General features: G+C 43.2%; 1 protein-coding gene across 1 annotated transcript in view; it reads right to left on the reverse strand.

Moving 5' to 3' along the window:
* Nucleotides 1-9192, reverse strand: part of ACAT1 (acetyl-CoA acetyltransferase 1) — a 134079-nt gene extending 124887 nt beyond the window's left edge. The window contains exon 1 of the mRNA XM_069202324.1: nucleotides 9043-9192. Coding sequence (XP_069058425.1) covers nucleotides 9043-9090 — 48 coding nt within the window. The 5' untranslated portion in view covers nucleotides 9091-9192. The remainder of the gene's footprint in view (nucleotides 1-9042) is intronic.
* Nucleotides 9193-15299: the final 6107 nt, after the last annotated feature.

Here is a 15299-nt window from a genome sequence, read left to right on the forward strand (position 1 = left end):
TGAACCTACGCACACTCATGCAGGAATTTATAGTGACTAAGGGTCAGCCCACCATTTTGTCAACTGGGATATTTTATCAAGGTTCAGCCCACCATTTTGTGAACTGGGATATTATGAGAGCCTTTATTACAGGAGTGTCACAATCTTTTATTACTCAGATCTCAAAAACAGATAGCGAAGAAGAGAGATCAGCTAGGTGACAGTTAAATTGTTTTATCCAGTGTCATATGGCACAGATTACTTCTCGCTCTTGCACAGCACATGCAATATTCCTAAATATTATGGGGTTATGAGGCCGCATTGCTGCATTATTAACTACCCAGATCAACAAAAAGGCCTTTCAAACGCAAGCTCTTGTTTATGAAATAGGCGAGACGTCAGGGAGGTTGCTGGCATGTCTGATTCGGGTTAACATGCAAAAAACTGAAATTACCAAGATTAAGGATTCAGTGGGAGGAGGTTTGCACTCAGCGCTCTGAAATCTAGTCCGTTTTCAGTGCATATTATTCCACATTATATCAGGAGGAGTCAGAGGGAAGTTTCACAGATATTTGGGCATTCTTGAGCCCTTTAGACCTGCGCAAAATGGATATTGGGTATAATGATATGCTTGACACTGAGCTTTCAGAGAAAGAGGTTATAAATATTATTTTGTAATTTACCAGCAGGAAAAGCCCCTGGACGGATTATAGTCCATCTGAAATATATAAGAACTTGGCACCTATAATCATCCCACTGCTGCTGGAGGTGTAAAACAAATCCAAAATAGAGGTGGTGCTCAATCCTCTTGGAAAGAGGCCATAATAACAATATTTTTTAAAGAGAGACAAAGATCCAGTAGAGTGTAGATTTTATCGGCTTATAGCACTTCTTAGAACCGATTCTAATGTATTTACTAACATCCTGGCTAACAGGATTAATAGAATTATCTCCTGGCTAACATCATCTGAACAGAACAACAAGGTGTCATTCCTGTTAAGAATACGATCTCACATACAAACCTTTTTACTACACTGATATTTGGGGCTGAGACTCTGCAAGAACCTTCAAGTATCATCTTATTAGATGCTGAGAAAGCATTTGATTGGATGTCCTGGAAGTTACTTTGGAAACTATTAGGGCAGTTTAAAATTAGGACCAATTTCATTAAACTGATTCAAACTATATATAGCCCCTAGGTCCCAGAGTATCAGACAACAGGAGCCAAATCCCTTTATTTCTATTCCACTAAGGCAAATGCACTCTACAGGGCTGCCCACTGTCTTCTGCTCTGTATGCTCTATATATGGAGCCATACATCAGACTTTAATGGAAAAAATATTCCATGTAATCTAAACCTACTCTTGGCTTCCCCGCTGGTCGTTTATGCAGATGATGTACTAGCATTTTCACATTGCTCTGATCCAACAATTGATATTGTTCAACAAACAGCCCTATATTTTGGACATAACTCTAGTTATAAATTAAAGGCTCACAAAACGCAACTCATTTTGGTGGGCAGGGCTACTTGTCGTGATCCCCAAGTGACAGTTAGAGCCAGGTATGTTGTGATTAGCTGGTGCTCCTCCTATCACAATGTGTTATGAATATAATTATATCTCGGAATTACAATAGAGCAGGGCTCTATTGGCCAAGTGGATGCTTTTGCCTACCCCTGTACATTCCCCACAAATATTTCAAGTAGCTAGATTCTATAGTGACTACATTTAAATGGAAAAGGAAGAAAAAGCGGAGAGCCACAACATTTTTAAAACTCCCACTAATTAAGGTTGGATGGGCACTTACAGGATTGGCACATGTATCACTGGGCCAGCATGTCTAATCATATCAGATTGCTATATGATTTTAATCCAGATAACTGGCTTTATGCCATTTTTACTATGAAAAATCCCTGCACTAGTAAGAACATTCAAAAGTGAGAGATTTTTCAAGAAAGTTAGATTGAAGACTACTGAAGCCCTTGAAAAGATCTGGACCAACATTAGAAGGTTCTTGAGAATTCCATCATTCCATGCACATACCCTGTTATTGAACAATCCTGAATTGCCCCAATGTTTTGCTTCCCTATATTTTTGTACCCGGAGCCAGGCTGGTGTCAGGTGCTTAGGCGATCTGGTAGATGATTTTGTGGTTAAATCATTTTTAGATCTATGGGCGGAATTTTCATTACGTCGTAATGATTAAAAAAATATATATATTTACAGATTCTAACCTTTCTACTCAGCAGAGCCGTTAGCATCACAATTTCCTTGGCCCAGTCGAAAGTTGCACAATTGATTTTTGGTAACGGCCAATCTAATAGCTTCGATAGGTATAGTTGCTTAATTCAACATTCTTCAAGCAATTTCGGACTATGGGTTCACAAGTGGTCCACAAGCTTAGGTGAGCTTGTTCCGGAGCAAGAGCTGATTGGTAGTCTTGCTCGCTTATGTAAGGTTATTTCATCCACCAGAGGTTTATCACACTCTTTTGATATACGCCCTTCTAAACTTTGTAAGTGGTAAAATATACCCTACAATTGCCCACCCTGTTCAAGGGCAGCGGTTGCTAATATTCACGTTTGTTGCATGCTGCAAACTCACAACATTCTTGTCTTCTGTTTTGCTGCAAATATCTACTATACACCCTACTGGGTCATCATTCACGCCAAAATTTATGCTGCTGGGCATTGGGGTTGCAGATTGGGTCTTTTATGCCTTAACTATCGCTATATTGATTATTGCTATAAAATGAAACTCTGACTCTGTGCCCAAGTATGAGGAATGGTGGAAGGAAATTAAGGAAGCATATGAACTGCGATTCCAGATAGCTAAAGTCAGAGGATCAATTGTTAGATTCCATCATATCTGGGACAAAATGAGGGATTATTTGACAACTTGATCTATATGATGAGTACACATTGCTATGATGTATTTGCTATCTGCATAATGTATTATTTATACAATGAATTTAGGTTGCCAAGATGTATTCAATAGTTTTTCGATTTGATGTATTTACTCTCAATAGAAAAAAAGAGATGTAGTGCTTGCACAGTAAAAGCATGTGCTGGGTGTATGTGTGCTTTCAAAAAGTACAATATATGAAGGGTGAAGTATTGTGCAGTGCACATGTGAAATGTGTGTACTAGCAGTGTGTGTGTGTTTGCATGTAGCACACCATGTTATAATACAGTAAGGGTACAGTAGTGAGCAGTGTGTGCAGAGGGAATGTGTGTGCTGAATGTATGTGTCCCTGGTGTAGAGCAATACATGGAAGTAGGAGCATTGAACAGTGTGTGTTCTGTGTACGTACAATGAGTACATGTGTGCCTGTAATAGTACATTGCATGGAGGGCCCTGTTTTCGAATTTGGGAAGCCCATGCCTGCCTGGTGAAGACACAAGGAGTAGATGAATCCCCTCAGACAGATTTGTGTATTGATGCATTCCTGTGAGCTGGGTTGGATACACTGGGGAAGGGAGAGAGTGACTCCCCCTGTACACGAGTTAGCAAGGAAGGGGCCTAGAAACATCCCAGGAAGGAGATGAGGCTGATAAAGGAATCATAGAGATTGGGACGGGGAGCCCGAGGTTAACGTTTTGACTCACGTATCACTGTGGCTTACATTCGGTGTGAAATGAACTCCAATGGCCTGTGTTTTGGGACTATCAGCTTCAGAGTCTCTCTTGCTGACACAGGCAGCCTTTTAAGAGGAAGAAGAGGGAGGAAAAGAGTGCACTTCAAAAGAAGCCGACCTTCAAAGACCAGACCCTAAATCACGTTTGGTGACTGGAAATGGACTATAAGAAGGGAAGGTTCAGACTGTAAAAATATTGTCATCTGCCAAGCAGCCAGATGGGCTGTGTAAGAAGGGAAAGCTCTGCAAGACTTCTGCCTGTAACCAGAACCAGGGGGAAAAGGCCTGCAAGTCTCCCTGCTAGGTGAGGGGACATCACCCAGGGAAACCAAGACCACCTGCTGTGGAACCTGGATCACCAGTGCCTGCCAAGACCAGTGTGTCCTGGAGAGAGAGAAGAGCTTTGGAGGAAGCAAGGTCCATTAGGAAGCCCTTTAGAGAGAATTCCCAATGCAAGGTGTCAGGAGACGTCTGCTGCACAGAGTGGGTAGTTGACCATGTGCAGAATCAGGTCTGTGACCAACGTATGTCAGGAGAGGGCCAACATGGTGTGGACTTAAGTGCAAAGAGGGACAAACCTTGTGTGCAAGTACCATGACAACGCGGTATGCCAGGAGGGGCTGCCAGTACTAAGTGACTTTCGGAATTCCGACCACTGCTAGTGAACTGAGCTGGGACCCACGGGTCGATATCAAGTATCGAGGAACTGACCCCTGACCTCACCCATGGATGGAGGAGGACACCATGTGTGCATCCACCTCCCTGGGACCAGATCAGGAGCACCAGGATCAACCCTTCCTCCCCCAGTGGGGAGAGCTGAACCTACCTTGGAGGAGGAAGCACTGGAGGACCTCCGATCGCAGATGGAGTCGGCAGTGCAAGCAGTGGAAATCCTGCGCCTGCCGGGTGCTGCAGAACCTACTGAGTGCAGCCCAACTCGAATAATCAGAACTGGAGCAACATGACTGCCCACAGTTGGGGCACCCGCTGAGATACCCTCTCCAGCAGAAAGGAAGAGTTCGTAAGACTTGAAACGGTCCTACGGGGCCACAGAGTACTCCCTGCTATAGGTGCTTTGGCACCGATGACACTTTTGACTAATTTCTAAGAGTTGGATTGGACTCTTGAGTAAGGCGTACTAGTGAGCATTTCCTGGATGTGACCACCAGTGAATGGGGAATAACCCCAACCGCAGTACGAGAAGCGGTAGGACAGGGATTTGCCACTGAAACACTAAATCCCCAAACTCAAGGAGATAGTGTTATTGCTTATGAGTGTTGTATTACTTCTTCAAATGCAAAGAGTTTGAAACAAAATTATTATTTTTAATCTGAAAATAACTGTTTGATTAGACACCGATTTATTGACATTGCTGTCCGCTCTTTGATTTAGGAGTCGTGTTCACTAAACTGTCTCTATACTTCACTCTATCCCCCAGGGAGCCTTGGACTGCTCAACTATAGCTATCACTGAGAGTCAAGTACATAGGGTGAGCTTGGCCCAATTGCTCAGGATCCATAGCAAGTCGGGCACCAGGACATTGGAAGTAAAAGGCCTCAACCCCCACGGTTGGGCCCTGTAACCCCTGCAAGGAATAGCAATACAAATTCACATCTGACTTAGAAGTCTGTCCCTGCCTAGCTGATATGGAAAATTGGTGATGAGCTTTAAGAGCTAAAAGCAATGTGGTCTGACCACATGGCAATGGAATTTGGGGGATGGACTCAAGCACAACACTAGGCCAGCGGAGAAAAGAGATGCAGTCCTATGTGCAATTGTAGTAACAAAGACCCGACCAGCTAATTTGGAAGCCACTGGGAAGATGACACTGATCATGGGATATCAAGAAAGCCAACTCAGCTGGAGCTGGAAATCAAGCTTTTCATCATGCCCTAGGCGGAACGGGTCACAATTCTCCCCTGTGCAGCTGTCTCTACACAGATGGGAAAGGGAGCAAACTAGGAGGACACGGAGGGCGTCTGGGAACATGTACTCATCTCTCTAGGCATTATAAAGTATAAAGGCAAAAAAGGACCAGGATATCAAATAGAAATCACAATGGCCCACAATTCTAAAAGTTCCATAATTGTAAACACAGTGTTGTGGGTTCCTTTTAGCGTCTAGATTGGGCACCCATATTTTAGCTCTTAGACCCACAGCCTGTGTCTTTAAGACGTGTATACATTTTATTATATTTTAGCACAACTCACTTTTAGCTCGTTGCTTTATATGTTATCAGCTGCCTTTGTTAGAAAATATATTTGTTTGAGTTCTACAGTAATCTGGCCCTTGCACGCATTTTACCTTGTGTCCTGCTCAAGGCTCTATTTATACACAATAGTTTACTTAGTATTGCCGCTCCAAGGGTTATGGAGTCAGCCTTCTAACCATAGACATACTATAATGTTAGGCCTGTTCGCAGAAAACAAAATGTTTTGTTATATAAACACCACAACAGCCCTAAGAAAGGTAGAGGGCATTCCAGCCAGCGCCATCTTATGCTGTGCGCCACTTTGCCAGCTTTGCTGATTTTGCCCTTGTCTTTTCAGCCAACTGGGAGGACTGTCAGCAGAACAACAGGCAGAACAACAGGCAGACCTTTGCCTTCTTTCAGGTATGGGGTCGGAGCTCCTTCCATAGACCGGGACAGCCAGAAGAGATACCACTGCTATGCTCTCATGTTAGACACTAGGGTGTAGGTAGGGATTACTAGATCTCATACTTATGTCAGATGTTAGGACTGTTTACATGTTTCACCCTAATTATCACAATCATCAGTGCTACGTTTCATCCTCTTAATAATCGCAGCTCATGCTTTTATCATACAATGCAGTCACTTCAATAAATACATTGAAACTTATCCTGCATCTCTTTGTCTGCATTTGCATCTGTGAGACCGTAACTGACAAAACGGGGTAAGATCTGTCCACAACGATTTCCCTAAGGAGTCAGAATGTCATGTTTCTAGGTTGCCACAATCACCTTTACTTTCTAGATGTGGGTGAGGTGCTGTAAGCTAGCCGTTAATGTCAGACCGGCAGCTGGCATTAGTCACCCACACGCAGTGGTGCTGCCGCCCTAAACCATGCAGTCCTACTCCCATGGTAAGGGTCTTACGACAACAGGACACTGCGGAAGAAACAAGAAATGAAGAGTAAGACCTCAATCAAGAGAGCACGGAAATAGGGGAGTGAGAAAGGAAGAGTGGCAAAGGAATGAAGAAAGGTTGTATGATGGATGGATGGTGAGAAGGATGGCAAGTAATGGATGGAAAAAAGGACAGAAAGAATGATGTATAGTGATAAAGAAGGAGGGATCATCCCTATCATGTACATATTTACCATATTACATACTGACAGCTCCATCATTCTAGTGTACAAACTACTCCTCAAGCTCAGGTAAATCCTATATCTCTTTTGTCCAGCACTGGGCATCCTTTATCTACCACTCTGGGCACCTCTCCAAGTGGTACTTGGACAAACTTCTCTCTCTCATTCTCTTGTTTCAGTTATTTAAATGCTTAGTTTTCTTGCTACAATTCCCGTGTACTTTCTACCTTCTGTTGCTTAGTTCTTCCACTTCAAAGACAGACCAATACTATGCACCAGAGGCTTCTTCTTTTCCCCAATACCAACTTCCCTGCAAAAACATGCTGCAAAAAGTAATACAATATACTTATAAATGCCTAGAATGATGCCTTGAATATCGATTTAAATTTTTATATTTGGAAGCCGGAGTCTATGTAATTAGTAAACTTGTTTTCTTTTTCATAAGGAAAATAATCTTGCTATGAGCAAAGGAGTACAGAGATCAAAGTCGCCCTTTTTCCACATAGGGCTATTGGACATTCGTTTGTTCTTGCAAAAGGTTACTTTGCTGTCACCGGACCCAATTCGAGATCCTACAGCGAACTGGTACTCAAAAAACAAGCCAGATGGCATGCAGCACACTTAACATAACACAATCATGTATGGGAAGCAAAACATTTTCCATAAATATGGGGCAGTAATTTGCATAGGAAAAAGGCTAAACACACAGGCCAAATCTAAACCTGGGAGTAGTAATACTATCTGGTTCTATAACACACACTACAAGCTCAATGTTCCCATGTCGCTATTTTTTTATCCAAACACTATTTCTTGTTTCAGTAACCTTTAAAGGATGAAAGAGGGAGCAAGTCTCTGATGACTTTAAACTGCAGCCTGCAATCTGTTATTCGCCGAGGCCCAGAAGATCTTAATTTTTCGAGCTATTGTTAGCAGGAACCCTTAAATTAAATCATCAATTCCTGAAAGCCTCATGGGGCAGTAGAGTGATCACCGACTGAACAGAAAAGATGCTTACTATTTGCATTCTATGCGGCGCAGGATAGAATGCAGAGAAGCATGATACCTGGTGATTTGTACTGCAGACGCAGGAGGTGAGACATGCTAAGGGTTTCAACAACCTCCTGACATCAAAAGTATATAGGCTATAGCCCTGTCTGAATTTCAACTAGTGGCTGTGTAAAATAAACATCCACCACTCAGCAAACAGACAGCCCGGAAAACATTTCTAAATTATTTGGCTACATAATTTTAACATCCTCCTTCAGCCAAAAATCTCCTGCCGCCACAGACATCCTGCAGCTATACAGCTCTATAAAAGCAGACTTCTGTTAGCCTCAGACCTCCTGCACACACAGATCTCAATAGCTGCAAACTACATGCAGCTGGAAGTTGCGTGGATGGGCCTTGTACCTACAGATTCCGAGCAGCAAAAACACCTTCTGAAGGAAGAGACCCCCTAAAACACAGCGACCATTTTGCACAAGCAGGCAAAGAACCCCTGAGATGTAGACCATATGGAGCGACCAGCTGCCAGTCAATTGAAGCCTAGAAACCTCGTGCCACCAGAAATTCAATGGTTTACTGTATGCAGCACGAATGCATGTTATGTGATAGAAACTAAGATGTTTACTGTTTATTCAATTTTAATAGAAGAACTTAAATAAACTTCTGCATCAGTGATCGACCAAAGATGTTTGTTGGAGTCACAGCCCGCCCCACTTTTAGTAAAATGTATGTGAACTGCTTTAGGGCAATTAACAAAACAAGGACACGCCGTTCCACAATGATGCCGCCCAATTCGACCTATTCGACCTCTGCCCACAACAATGTACCTCCTACGAATATAAATGAGACACGGAGTTTCTGCGGCCGCCCACTGACCTCTTACAATTAAAGAACCTGGCCCCCTGAGCTCTTTACATTCACAATCGGCTCCTGCTATTAGAGGTTTCTTGCAGGAACAAGGACCACCTTGTGGCACAGAGAACACCTGCCCGGCCACGCAGCGCTCTGCAGCCTTCTAAGGGCAACGCTGGCACTGCGCCAGCCTCTGCCACAGCCCATCCCCACAGAAAGGATTGATGTCCTTTGTACTGACCGGCTGCGACCGCCTTGCTGTCGAACTTAGGCTTCGGAGGGTGGCCATGCTGACTTCGGGTACCTGTGCGAAACACCACTGACAGTGGTCACTCCCCGCACAACTCAACTAAAAAGTAGCCAAAGACGCCTCCCTCGTTCTGACCAATGAGAGTATCCTAGCGGAAATCAACCAATAGAACACTGAAGTGGGCGGGCAGAGCTTCGACCGTGAGGGGGTCGAAAGAAGGGAAAAGCAGCCACTGTTTCACCAGAGCAGAAAGGCTTCCCAGTAGACACGCCCCCTCCCGGGAGAAAAGGCGTGCTTATCCACACCTAAAATGGCCACTTTGCGAGCGTGGTTCCACTTACTGATAGCCGCAGTCTAGCGTTTAGCCTTGGAGACCACCCACCACTCGTGCATATCGACTTCAACGTAACCAATAGTAGTCACGTTCGAAAGACAGCGAATTTTCAATTCTAATAAGGACATGGAGGTGAGGATTATGCTTCTGTTTTTTTTTTTTTTTACTGAGAAATATACAGCAGCCAATCACGACTTTTAACCACAAAAACTACTTTTCCCAATTTCCCCAGTAGTCCATACTCTGTCCAATCATAGGTCCAGTCCTAGTATATCTATCTCTGAGACCTCAGTCCTTCCTTTCTTTGTAATCAACTGACAGCATAACAACCTGAATCCCTTCAAAACTGGAACCATCCAGCGGAGAACTCTAAACTGCAACTTGCAGCTCGACCTGAAGCATCAACCCAAGACTTCCTGTTAAGAGCTTCTTAACCACCCACGCTCCTTTATTGTCAGATCCTGACAACAAAATGGAACTATGGGAATAATCATGAACTTGTCAAAAGGAAATCAAATGTGAGAATATCATAATAACATTATACATCAACAGAATTATATATAGACATATATTCAGTTTACAGGTGGGATAATCCTCGCTTCCATGTCCTTAATAGAATTGAAAATTCTTGAAACGTGAGCTATACATTTTTTTTTTCTATAGCAGTACTGGAGGCTTTGGATTATGTTGTTTAAAGCTGTTCAACCACCATAAATGCTACATCAACAATAGGTTTATGATAGAATAATTTGGAAGTAAAGTCCGAAGACCAATTCTCTGTGGCCATTATACCCTCTAAATGAGAACCTGTACAAAAAGTTTTAGATGCCATGGTCCCACGAACAGAATGTGCTCTGAATTTAGTAATGTCTATTCCAGCCTCCCCCAGCAACCACCTGACCCATCTAGCCAAAGTGGCCGCAGAGACCGGTACAAATTTAGCTTCATTCTGCCTATGGCCACCTTTTGTCTGCCCTTTTAGAAATACTGTGACTTTGTATGCTCACAGCAGCATGGACATGCTATTATCTAGGGTGAAAACGGTCCCAGTAATCTTCTCTAGGGAAAAATGCAGCAAGACTTTCGAAGTCTGATACAAGTTTCTTGTGCAAAAAGTTGACTCCACTAGTTTTGGCAATACTCGCTTCATTTTGTCAACTTCAGAACAAGGTTACACTTATTGGAGTGGTTGGGCTACAATGTGCAATGTACAACAAAGGAAAGCAAAATGGCATTTCATTTAAAATGTAGGTAAGTGAGCTTCAAGCAGGTATAAAAACAAAATCACAATTAATAATAAAAACAAAACCACAATTATTAATATGAAAAGAGTTGTATATGGGCATGTGTTAATACAAACAGTGTGATATATGTAAATTTTACATTCTCAAGCCCCCCTTTTGCAGCAAGAGGTGAAGCCCAGCAAACCAATCAATAGCATATAATCAGATCATTTCAGTCTTTGAATTTTTCATTATCACATCCTTCAGCACCCTCTAAAATGACAAGTAAATATGCATGGGGAACACCTTTATTACTCCAAGCACGTTAGATGATACACATACGCAAGTTAATCACAATGTAAAGTGTTTTATAGCAAGAATGGCTGCAAGCATTATTTTGAAAATCATTATTCTGCAGTTCCCAAATATGTCTTATAACCAAGACCAGATGTCACTCAGCTTAGAGTCAAAGACAGTTTGAATCTTGTATAATTTCTTCACACTATCCTTAATGTCATCAGACTGTTAACGCATTCCCGGGCAAAGACTGGGCCAAGACGTACACAGGAACCTACTTTTCAAATTACAAATAAAATGTTACATTCTGGCAGCCAGCCTAGACAACAATGGGTTGAGCACCCACCTCCCCAGCTCCCAGTCATAGATTTGCCACCAGCTTCATGCCCATATGTGGTTATCGTGGACAATGTGCCTAGGCCTCAAAGCTCCATAATGGAATCTACTTCAGCTCTTAAAAATAAAATCATTTTCTGGCTAAACACAAATGTAAGCTGTAAGTGGGACATTTGTAAAGAGATCTTGTTTGTTCGCCAGGTGGGAGGCATAGGCCCATTAAGGAGGCAATTACCTGGTGACCTCGTAATTATCAACTTTCGTGATCCCAATGTTTCTAGGGAAGTTTTAGCGCTCGCAGAAGCCAGTATGATGAGGCTTATGCAGATCAGAATCCTACCATTGGGCTTTTTTAAATAAACATCTAGCCCCTATGGGAGACCCTGTCAACACTCAAACTTCTTACCATGTTTCCCTACGGGGCATAGGGAGTTGTTCCCATTACCCATCTCCCACCCAGTAACCATTATTCTGTTTTGAATGAATTGGAAGATGTGGACTGACAATCACTGACAATCACCTGCAATTTCAAATGTGCCCAGGGGAGCCGCTGGCGGGGAGCTGGTGGAGGAGGAATATATCATCGCCATACTGGGTCTGAGACTAGTCCATCCGTAAATGCCTCAGGGGAATTGGCTAATTTGCCATCTAATCCGCTTTTACCAACTAGTAAGTTACTGCATTGGAAATTTCTTAGCTGGAATGTGGCTGGTTTGGCCTCAGAGTTAGAGGTTGGGGGCTGGCGGTTGTTTATATAAAATTTTTATATTATTTTTATGTAGGAAACCTGGGCGGTTTTGGAACTGGTTCTTGATGGGTACACCAGTTTTAGTAACTTTGCCTCCCCCTCACCGTCTGGTCATGCTAAAGGGGGTTTGGTGGCGTGCTTCAAGGTTAATATTGGGTACAAGGGCCAAATGGCGAGACCACTTTTCCTTTTGGTGTCAGTCGGGGAGTACACCAGGGGTGTGTTCTCGCCCCTATCTTATTTCTCCTATATATTAATGATCTGGAGAAAACCCTGGTCTCCACCGAAGCTGATGTCCCCCGCATACTTAATAATGCTATTCCAGCTCTATTATACGCGGATGATGCAGTCTTACTGGCGAGGACAGCAAATGGGATCAAGCAGCTAGTTGATAGCTTTGTTGAATTCATAAGAAACTTGGACTTCGAAACCAACTGTTCAAAGACCCTTGTAATGGTCTGTGGCCTCAAAACACTAAGACACACCCTATGCACATAGGAGGACGTACCCTGACAAAAGTAAGCTCCTTTCCATACTTGGGGTTAGAATTTGATGAAGCATGTATCTGGCGCCACTGCCTGAAAAATAGGGTCTCATGCTTTTGGCTCACAGTAGGCATCACCTACTCCTTAGCTGCTAATATAGGGATAAGGCCGGTTGCCCACCTACTGGAGTTCTATAAAAGAAAATGTTTGCCGGCTGTGACCTATGGTGTGGGGCTATAAAGATGTAGGGAGCCTTCAGGTTGAGGAAAATTGGTTTTGCTGCCGGCTGCTGGGCACCCGGCCCTCCACACCACACTTTTATGTTCACCAGGAACTGGGTCTTGAATACTTACAGGATAGAATTTGCATTTCTCTGCTGGAGCTATGGTGCGCGATCTGGCTTAATAAGGAAGCCGTCCTCAATCAGCTGATTATTAAGGACTTTCTCGCTAGTATTCTTGCCTGCTCAATTCCATGGTTGAAATACATTAAGGGCTCTCTGACCGATTTGGGTTGCCCGCACTTATTAGAGAATCTGCATCTTATTACTACTTACGGACGGAGAGACAAACGAAGTGGGCAAGGCAACGGTTAAGGATTACTGTATGGCTCAAATGTCCGCAGGCCCAGCCTCTTATTTACTGTTTGTCCATAATGCGTATGAGCGAATGCTCTTAACCCACTTTAGATTGGGCTCTCTACATTGGATGCTGTCCTTTCCCCAAGGACAGTTTTCCTCTAGTGTTATGTGCACCTGCCCCTGTGATGCACACTCACCACAAACACTGTTGCACTTTATGTTTTTTTGTAAGTATTACGAGCTCTTTAGAAAATTGTATTTGGTACCATTGTTACGAAAACAGAACTTCACTAATTGTACGTTCGCCTTGCTGTTCCTTCACCAGTTAAATGATTATGATGTATGCTGCTTAGTGGGCCACTTCCTGAAAGGAGCGGTGGCCTGGCGTAAGAAGTTGCTGTTTTAATAACAAGATGGGATGTTTCTTTTTTTGGAGGGGGCTTTGGCCGTTTTTATGGATAATGTTTTGTATATTTTACATGTTTTTAAATTTTGCATTCTATGTAACTCTTTTATGATCTATTTATTTGATCGAATAAAGATTATTCATACAGGTGGCATTGGCTACTAATTCAAGTATCTGAGCACTGTGTCTAGTCTCTAGGGTGGCCTGTTTTACACCATAGTTAGTGACTAGAATGTAAAATAATCTGTTAATTTCGGAGACCTCACGTTGTCTCTGCTGTTGCTGGAAAAGATGAACATCACAGTATCTGATAGTGTGGATAATTTATCCATGATAAATGACCCCAGCACATTCGTGAAACAGCCATGAATAGGTTTTCTTTCTGTACATGAAGAGTGCATAGTCTCTTTGACATCAATGCTTGTGAAACACCATGCTAGCAGGAAGATGATGATCAAAGGGGGTTGCTACATAATGAATGGTCTCTACAACAACGTCACACTCCTTTTGGCTCACAAAGTCACTCCTATTAGTTGTTTCTTGATGTTCACAGAACTGCCTCCTTTTCGAAAAGCCAAATGAATAACATGAGGTTCGTTGCGACAAGTGGGATTGTTCAATTTGTTTTTAATGCCATACAAAGACTATCAGATGGTGCTGGCTCATTCAAACAGTTTTTGCTCATGACAGAACAGATAAAGGCAAGTTTTATTTTTACTAGAGGGTGCTCCAATCAAAGGTACACCCTCCAGGATATTGGTGGGCAAGTGCGTGCTGATCAAACACGAGGAAATATTGACAGTTTGGACATATTTCTCAAGCACCAGCAACTAGGAGTTATTTTCATACACAGAACAGCTGCTCTACTCGGGGAGACTTGCAGTATAGTAAACTCCCCATTCCTAAGCAATGAAGTATACGAGCAAGTGCCAGAGAGAGACTGAGGGCATTGTCAAAGGCAGCAGTCCAGAGACACAGAGGTATCCAGGAGATGGCTGCTTACCTCGTGCAGAAGTGAGAACGATGAGGGGTGAAAGGCGCAGCACTGTGCCGGTGTGGTGGTGCAGACAAAGAAAGTGGGCACTGGAAATCTGGCCCATTGACAGGCCTCTAGGCAGCCACATCTCTGGCAGAAGGTCTTAGCCCAAGGCTTGATGCAAGTCCAGATGGAGCAGCAGTGGGCAGGTGTCTCAGGGAGGTGCAGCATGCTTGCACTGGGAGGAGTGGATCCACATTGCCAGCCCAAGACACTTGACGGCTGTATTCGTGATGAGCAGCACCTGCCGCATCAGTCTGGCTACACTGTGATCTGTATCTGATGAATGTGGGTGTAGATTCGAAAGGAAATGTCAAAGTTCAGTGGGACACTCGGATAAGGCAGCCTGAATGTGAGAGCAGCAACTGTAGGGGCAGCGTATATGCTTTCTGCAGAATTAAAATATAGCATCATCATTCAATTGTGGGTCTAATTTAGAAGCTAGGATTGGTGGGTTTGGAAAGGGCTCAATATGTTTTTCTGAGTTGGTATGGCCCTGATGGACCACCAAGCTAGGGTCAAGGCCACAGGCCATTTCAATTGTAATTCAGAAATTATTTTTTCTATCTTTTCCTTAAGTGTACCTTGTTTTCATTCTGCTTTGTACTCTGACTCGGGGTGATAGGTGCAGTGGAAGTGATGATCAACCCCCAAGCTATGCAAATCTCCTGCACTACAGATGAAATGAAATGTAGTTCTCAGTTGTTCGAGATGCAACTTGGGCTTCCACATCGTGGAATGAAGTCACTAAGTAAGCACTTTGCAACTGTAATGGCACCTGCCTTTACACATGGAGAAGCTTC

This window comes from Pleurodeles waltl, chromosome 8 (assembly GCF_031143425.1).
Source record: "Pleurodeles waltl isolate 20211129_DDA chromosome 8, aPleWal1.hap1.20221129, whole genome shotgun sequence".
In the NCBI taxonomy this organism is placed as follows: Eukaryota; Metazoa; Chordata; class Amphibia; order Caudata; family Salamandridae; genus Pleurodeles; species Pleurodeles waltl.